Source organism: Orycteropus afer, unplaced genomic scaffold (genome assembly GCF_000298275.1).
Source record: "Orycteropus afer afer isolate SDZICR_OR568_19922 unplaced genomic scaffold, OryAfe1.0 scaffold00088, whole genome shotgun sequence".
NCBI classification, from domain to species: Eukaryota; Metazoa; Chordata; class Mammalia; order Tubulidentata; family Orycteropodidae; genus Orycteropus; species Orycteropus afer.
The window spans coordinates 4,687,153-4,694,635 of record NW_006921675.1 but is presented as its reverse complement, the minus strand read 5'-3'; the positions used below and the strand labels follow the sequence as shown (position 1 = coordinate 4,694,635).

The following is a 7,483-nucleotide window of genomic DNA, read 5'->3' as shown; positions in this document are numbered from 1 at the left end:
GTTAGCTAACCAGGAAGAGTGGACTTGGTTATTACTCTTGTTCTTAATTATTAAAGAATGAAAGTCCAAAAATTGGAAGCAACTAGGACGTCCTTCAGTAGGTGAATGGATAAACAAACCATGGTACATCCATAGAATGGAGTGTTATTCAGCAGTGAAAAGAAAATATGGAGAAACTTCAAATGCAAGCTGCTAAGAAGCCAGTCTGAAAAAGCTGTATACTGTGATGCCAAGTATATGGAAAGGCAAAAATATAGACAGTGAAAAGATTAATCCTTGCCAGGGACACAGGGAGAGGGGGCAAGGAATGTATAGTCAGAGCTCAGGACATTGTTAAGGTGGTAATAATATTCTGTAATATACTGGAATGGTGGGTACACAACAAACCCCGGACTGTACAACAAAAAGAGTGAACCTAATGTAAACTGTGGATTTTACATAATAATAACATTATTCATATTGGTTCATCAACTGTGAAAAATGTGCCACAGGAATTTAACACGTTAGTAATGAGGGAAACTATGCATATGGGGGTTTCTATGAGAACTCTCTGTACTTTCTGCACAATTTTCAGTAAACCTAAAACTACTCTAAAAATGAAGTCTATTTAAAAAGAAGAAGAAGAATGAAGATCTTCCCTATCACTGACCTTTTCCTCTTCCTTGGCCCTCAGTATATCATCATTTTCAAACACCACTGTCACCTCTGAGCGGTTTATGTCATCAGGGATGTCTGCAACCTCTGTGACTTCGGTGACAATTCTTACATCTGGGATCTCTGTAATGTCATTTTCTGGAATGTCAGTGACGTCGGTGACATCAGTGACATCTGTGAATTCGGAGAAATCCACACTCTCTGTAGCACATGTAGTGTCTGGGCCTGGATACGCATACGGAGTCTGCAAAGCTGTGAATGCTGCAATGTCCATTATGTCCACCGAGCCAGTGATTTCTGTGCTAGTTGTGATTTCTGAGAGGCTTGAGACTTCTGACACTTTGGAAATTTTGTTTTTCTCCTGATTCAAGAGGTCAATGAGTTCCACCCATTGACAAAATAAGGTTTCCTGTTTATATGCAGGGGCGCAGAGCTGTAGGTAGTAGGCTCGACCGCTCACTAGCTTTACTTTAAGGCGCATATTCTTAGCATCGTGCACAGAGAGCGTCACAAACTGCAGAGGGAGAAACCTGCAAACAAAGGCAAATGTATGTCATTGGGGGATTAATTGTAGGAATGCCTTTCACTCTAAACGAACAGACACAGGACAACAGGTTTATCTCCCAGATATATCTAAGAAGGAGGAGGCGTGGGTACGGCAGTACCTTATTGTGGCTGCCATGTTCCCAGGTCTGGTCCTTACCTTTGGAGGCTCTTCACTTGGATTTTTAGTACACTGGGAGATAATCAGGCTTCTATGGACCACCTTGTCTTAATCATATTCCTGAGATTCCAATATACTAAAAAATTAGAATGTCATAGCTAAGTAATAGATTGGCTCGCAAAATAAAGATCACTTGTGAGTTCTGTGCTCCTTTAAAAATTCATTTATATGAGAGCAAATGGTCAACAATTACCTTAAAACAAAGATGAGAAGGTACAGGGGCAAGGAAGCTAGACTAATGGAAATAGAACCACTAGAAAAGAAGTGATGAGAATGTTCATGCATTGTGAAGAGTGTAATCAACGTCACTGAAAAAGTTGTGCCAAAATTATTGAGTGGGAACCTAAACTGCTGTGTAAACCTTCACCAAAAACACAATATTATTGAAAACAATACTGAACGTCAGCTGTTTGGATTGAACTGTGTTTCGCTAAAAAGATATGTTGAAGTTCTAACCCCTGGTACTTGTGAATGTGACTTTAGTTGAAAACAGGACATTTGAAGATGTTTGCAGTTAGGTTGGGCACTCTGGTGGCATAATGCCTAAGGCATTTGACTGCTAACCAGAAGGCTGGCAGTTCAAACCCACCAGCCACTTCTTGGAAGGAAAATTGGGCAATCTACTTCTGTAGTGATACCACCTCGGAAACCCAAGGAGGGGTCACTATGAGTTGAATCTGACTTGATGGCAGTGGGTTTGGGTTTTTTTTGTTTTTGTTTTTGTTTTTGCAGTTAGGTTAAAGTTAGGTCATACTGAAGCAGGGTGGATTCTATTCTTATCTGATCAGATTATATCTGTGTCCTTATAAAAGAGGAGAAAATACATAAAACAAAGAGAGGAAGGATGCCTTGTGGCACTGCAGGTGCAAGCCAAGGAATGCCTGGAGCTACCAGAAACTAGGGGAGGGCATGGGACAGATTCTCCCTCAGAGCCTCAGAAGGAATCAACACAGCTGACACCCTGGTTTGGGACTCTCAGATTTCTATTTGTATTTGGGCAATCTACTTCCATAGTGATACCACCTCGGAAATCCAAGGAGGGGTCACCATGAGTCGGGTCCAACTCGACGGCACATAACAACAACAACAAACCACTCAGTTTATGGTATTTTCTTATGAAGCCCTAGGAAATTGATACATCAACTATTTACCACGAGAAATTGTTGGACCAGTCCCTGGAGAAGGACATCTTGCTTGGTAGGTCAGTGAAAAAGAGGAAGACCCTCAATAAGATGGATTGATACAGTGACTGCAACAATGAACTCAAACATAGCAGTGATTGTAAGGATGGTGCAAGACTGGGCAGTTTTCATTCTGTTGTAACACAGGGTCGCCATGAGTCAGAACCGGCTTGACAACACCTAACAACAACAACAACAACAACAACAAAGCTGATAGTTAGAGAAGTGATATGCTCAAGATTATACAGCAAGTTCTTGGAAGAAAGACCTGGTGATCTACTTTCAAACGATCAGCCATTGAAAATCTCATGGACCACAGTTCTACTCGGACCCACATGGGGTCACCGGAAGTTGGAATCGGTTCACCAGCAGCAGTTTTTGTTTGTGTGTTTTTATACAGCAAGTTAGTTTGTGGCTGAGATAAGAACACAGACAATTGCCACAGAAGGTGAGGATTGGAGGCGGGGAGAAGCATGTTCTAGACAGGCTGTTTATTATGAGGCTTTGCTTCCTGTTACTTAACTTTGATTTTAAAAATTAAGGACTTGTTTGACCACCAGTTTCTTGTAAACGTTTTCTTTCAATTTTAAAGATGCAACTCTTTAGTCATCTGCAACAAGGATTGCAGCAAGTGGAATACTCCCATGAAGCAGCGGTCGGCGTTTCCACTTTCCGCTGCTCTGGGGGTAAAGCACTGTTCTATGCTGAGATTTTTACCCTCAGTCTTGTAATTCACCTGGTGAGCACGAGTTTCTCTGTGGGAGATGTCAGGAGACTTTCAAACACGGGTTCTGCATCTTTCTGGGTGGTGGGTGTCAGGTGTGCCAGCAACATCACGTTGGGGATCTTCTGGGTGTGAGTGGAAGAACAAATGCCTACGGTCACCCAGTTGGCTCGGTTATGAAGGTAAATGGATTCACCTCTCCTGTTGACCTGAATGCAGAGAAGAGGAAGAAGAGTTTCCTGCTAAAGTACATAATCCCGACAACCCTGCTTACCTGAGCAGTGGAGGGAGGAGAGGGAATAAAAAGAAATGAATCACGACACATCTGTTCTTTCACTTGTTCATGTTGATTCTCAGAGATGCCTCAGTGAACAGACAGACTGGTTACTGGCCTATGGTGTTCTACTAGGGAAGGCACACATCAGACAATTAAGTACTTTTCTTTTTATATTTATTTTTTAATTTACTTAAGTGTCATACAGTTCAGTCAAAGTGTACATACAATTCAGTGGTTTTCAGAATATTCAGAAGTGTGCAGCCATCATCACAATCAATTTTAGAACATTTTCATTGGGCGCATTAACAGTCACTCTGTTTCCTCCCAACCTCCCCATCAGCCTTAAGCAATCACTAATCTGCTTTCTGCCTCTGTAATTTGCCTCTTCTGGACATTTCTTATAAATGGAATCACACAATATGTGGGCATAATGTTTTCAAGTTTCATTCATGTTATAGCATATATCAATATTTATTCCTTTTTGTGGCCCGTTAATATTTGATTGTATGGATATACCACATTTCATTTATCCATTCAGCAGCTGATGGACATTTGAGCTGTATCCACTTTTTGGCTGTTCTGAATAATACTGCTATAAATATTTGTTAAAAGTTTACGTGGATATATGTTTTCATTTCTCTTGAGTATATACCAAGGAACAGAATTTCTGGATCATTATGGTAACTCTGTTTTTAACCTTTTGAGGAACTGCCAGACAGTTTGACAATTAAGTACTTAACTATTATTTAAGATGTTGTGGTAGTTAAGGCTGTGTGTCAGTTCGGCTGGGCTAGAGTTCTGAGGGGCTGGGCAGCTGGATGTTGTTATTCCCGTGATGAGGTTAGTAATCAACTTCTTTGCGGAAGCTGCTGTGAGCAGCTCAGTGGCTACCTTCAGAGTGTGGCAGGAGCTCTGGTGGTGTGGTGCCTAAGGCACTTGACTGCTAATCAGAAGGCTGGCAGTTCAAATCCACCAGCCATTCCTCAGAAGGAAGATGGGGCAATCTACTTTCATAGAGATACCGCCCGGAAACCTGAGGAGGGGTTGCTATGAGTCGGAACTGGTTCGATGGTAGTGAGTTTGTTTTGTTCACACAGAGTGTGGCCTGCTTCCAGTATATAAGAAAGAAGATTTGAGGAAGCTTTTGGCACATCTGGATCCTACATTTGGCCATCTTCATCTCAGTGGCCTGCCCTGTCATCTGCTAACCTTGGGACTATGCCATTTTACTTGTGGATCTTGAGTTCATCAGCCCAGCAACCAGCACCTGCATGAGTTAGAGAAAGCCTCCAGTTCCAGTGGGTGGGGGCAGGGGGCAGAGCTGAAGGCCAACGTGGAGGGGCTTTCACCATGCTCTTAGAGCCGGCACTCTGAATTTGGACTTCTAGTCTCCTAAGCTGTAAGAAAATCAATTCATGTTTTAAAGCCATCCACTTGTGGTATTTCTGTTATAGCAGCACTAGAGAATCAAGACAGAAGTGTTACCAAGTACAAGTTCAGAGTGCTATGACAATGTATACAGGGGACTTGACTTAGCTTATGCTGGGGGTATGTGCTGGTAAACTTAACAATCGACTCTCAGAAGACACAGACACACACCAGTTTATTAAACATTTTACTGACATAAAAAATGAGAAGCACAAATAATAATGTACAATAGTCTTTAAGTGCCAAATAGCCAATTCATTCTCACAGAAGTCCTTACTGACTTTTGCCACTCTTTTTACTCATACAACCTCAAGTGTAACTATTAGTAAAATAATAAAAATAATGAGTTTTGAATATTTATTGCCTATGTTTTCAATATAATTTATTTCATTATCAGTTTATGTAATTTAATTTTTTATGGTTGTGTTTAACAATAGACTTGCAAACTTTCTGAACTCATAACAGTACATACTACAGATATGGTCCTAGAAGTCTCCCCAAAGAAGGGACTTCCAGCTGAGATCTGAACAATGAGGGAGAGAAACTAGCTGAGTGGAGAGGAGATTTTTCCAAGCAGATGAACAGCATATGCAAAAATCCAAAGTCCTAGAATCTTGGTCAGTGAGAACCCTTGCCTGTTGGCAGAGGAGAATGTGAAGGAAGTCAGGAAAGGTTTACATTTGGGTTTCAAGACCATACAATAACTGGTTCAATTGAAAAATGAATCTGCCTAAGGCATTTGACTGCTAACCAGAAGGCTGGTGGTTCAAACCCACCAGCCGTGCTCCGAAGGAAGACTGGGCAATCTACTTTCACAGAGAAACTGTCTCAGAAACCCAATGATGGGTGTCTATGAGTCAGATTTGATACGATAGCAGTGAGTATTTTTCTTCTTTTTTTCAGAAAGAGGTGGTTGCATACATTGTTGATTACCTGCTGAAAGCCATGGTCTTCTTCTTCCTGATTAACAGGATCCTAATTTTGTCCAGTAAGGAGGCCTCCTCCATATCTTGCTGGCCAGGACTGGGTCTCTTTGAAAGGTACATCCTTATAAGAAGGAGACTTTTCTCCCCAACACTATCTGACAATTTCCCTTGAGTCAAAATTCAGTTTAATCTCTAGTTGTGCCACAGATTTTATTTTTAAAATGTCTTCTAAATCTGTGTAAGAAGTTAGCTAAGGGACCTCCTGTGGCAGACTATTCTCAAAATCACTACTATCCTGTCATGTAATTTTGGAAGATAAAGATAATGACATAATGATAGATTATCAGGGTATCATTAGGACAAAATTTCTTGGTAAGAGTTTGGTGAGAAAATTTTAAACAAAGTACCTCAATTTTAACAGTGTAATTATTCTTGTTGTTGTTGTTGTTATGTGCCGTCGAGTCAGACCTGACTCATAGCGACCCCTCCTTGGGTTTCCGAGGCAGTATCACTACAGAAGTAGGATTGCCCAACCTTCCTTCCGAGGAGTGGCTAGTGGGTTTGAACCGCCAGCCGTCTGGTTAGCAGTCAAGTGCCTTAGCCACTATGCTACCAGAGCTCCCGTAATTATTCTAGGCTGCTTAAATTTCCAAAACTGTTCCCTTGATTGTGCCCCACATCCCTTTGGCATGTTTAAAACAATTCATCTCCCAACCTTTTCAGTTATCTTGGAGAAAATTAATTATTAACATTATGGGAAATGAACTCAGGTTTGGGTGTTATTTACCTGGATAAAGTTGCTCTCTAACATGGGAGGAGATGTGAAAGGGGCATACTCTCCCCCATTCAACATATTTTGAAGCTCCCCGGGCTGGTGGGAGTGTGGGAGGCCAAGGTCACCATGCTCGTCAGTTCTCGTGGTGGACGTCCTGTTGTTCTCCTCCATGGTGCTTACACAGAAACATAGACAATTGAGAGAATGGAAATGCAATGAATGGATATATAGAAAATTAAATGGAAGAATTGAACGGCATCACTCATTCATTCAACGAATCTTATCAACACACATGATATGCCAGGCACTGTACCAGGCATGGGAGATACATCTAAACAGGAGTGATGAGATTCTTGTCCTCATGTAGCTTACTCTCTATTGGGGAGATAGATTGCTATTTGTTGCCTTTGAGTCAATTCTGCCTAGGATATTGATTTTTATGTATTCTATTTCATTTTTGACAACTTGCAATTTTCCTAGATTCATAGTTCGTACATTCCATGTTCTGATTATTAATGGATGTTTACAGCTGTTTCTTCTCATTTTGAGTCATGCCACATCAGCAAATGGAGGTCCTGAGAGCTTTATTCTACCCGCATCATTAAGGTGAGCTCTACTCTGAGGAGGCAGTTCTTCCCCAATCATATTTTGAGTGCCTTCCAACCTGAGTAGCTCATCTTCTGGCACTCTATTTCAGGGCAATGTTTAGGGCTATTCAAAAGTGTTTCAGTAACATAGATGCAAAATTCTTCAACAAAATGCTAGCCAACAGAATACAACAACATATCAAAAAA

The 7,483-nt window shown here is 41.1% G+C and overlaps 1 protein-coding gene across 1 annotated transcript in view; it reads right to left on the bottom strand.

Moving 5' to 3' along the window:
• The window catches only part of FAM71D (family with sequence similarity 71 member D), a 21,289-nt gene extending 14,429 nt beyond the window's left edge, over window positions 1-6,860 (bottom strand). Inside the window, exons 1-3 of the mRNA XM_007942351.1 lie at window positions 6,702-6,860; window positions 3,296-3,492; window positions 650-1,184 (exon numbers count right to left, since the gene is read on the bottom strand). Of these exons, the coding sequence (XP_007940542.1) occupies window positions 650-1,184; window positions 3,296-3,492; window positions 6,702-6,860 (891 nt within the window). The remainder of the gene's footprint in view (window positions 1-649; window positions 1,185-3,295; window positions 3,493-6,701) is intronic.
• Between the last annotated feature and the right edge of the window lie 623 nt (window positions 6,861-7,483).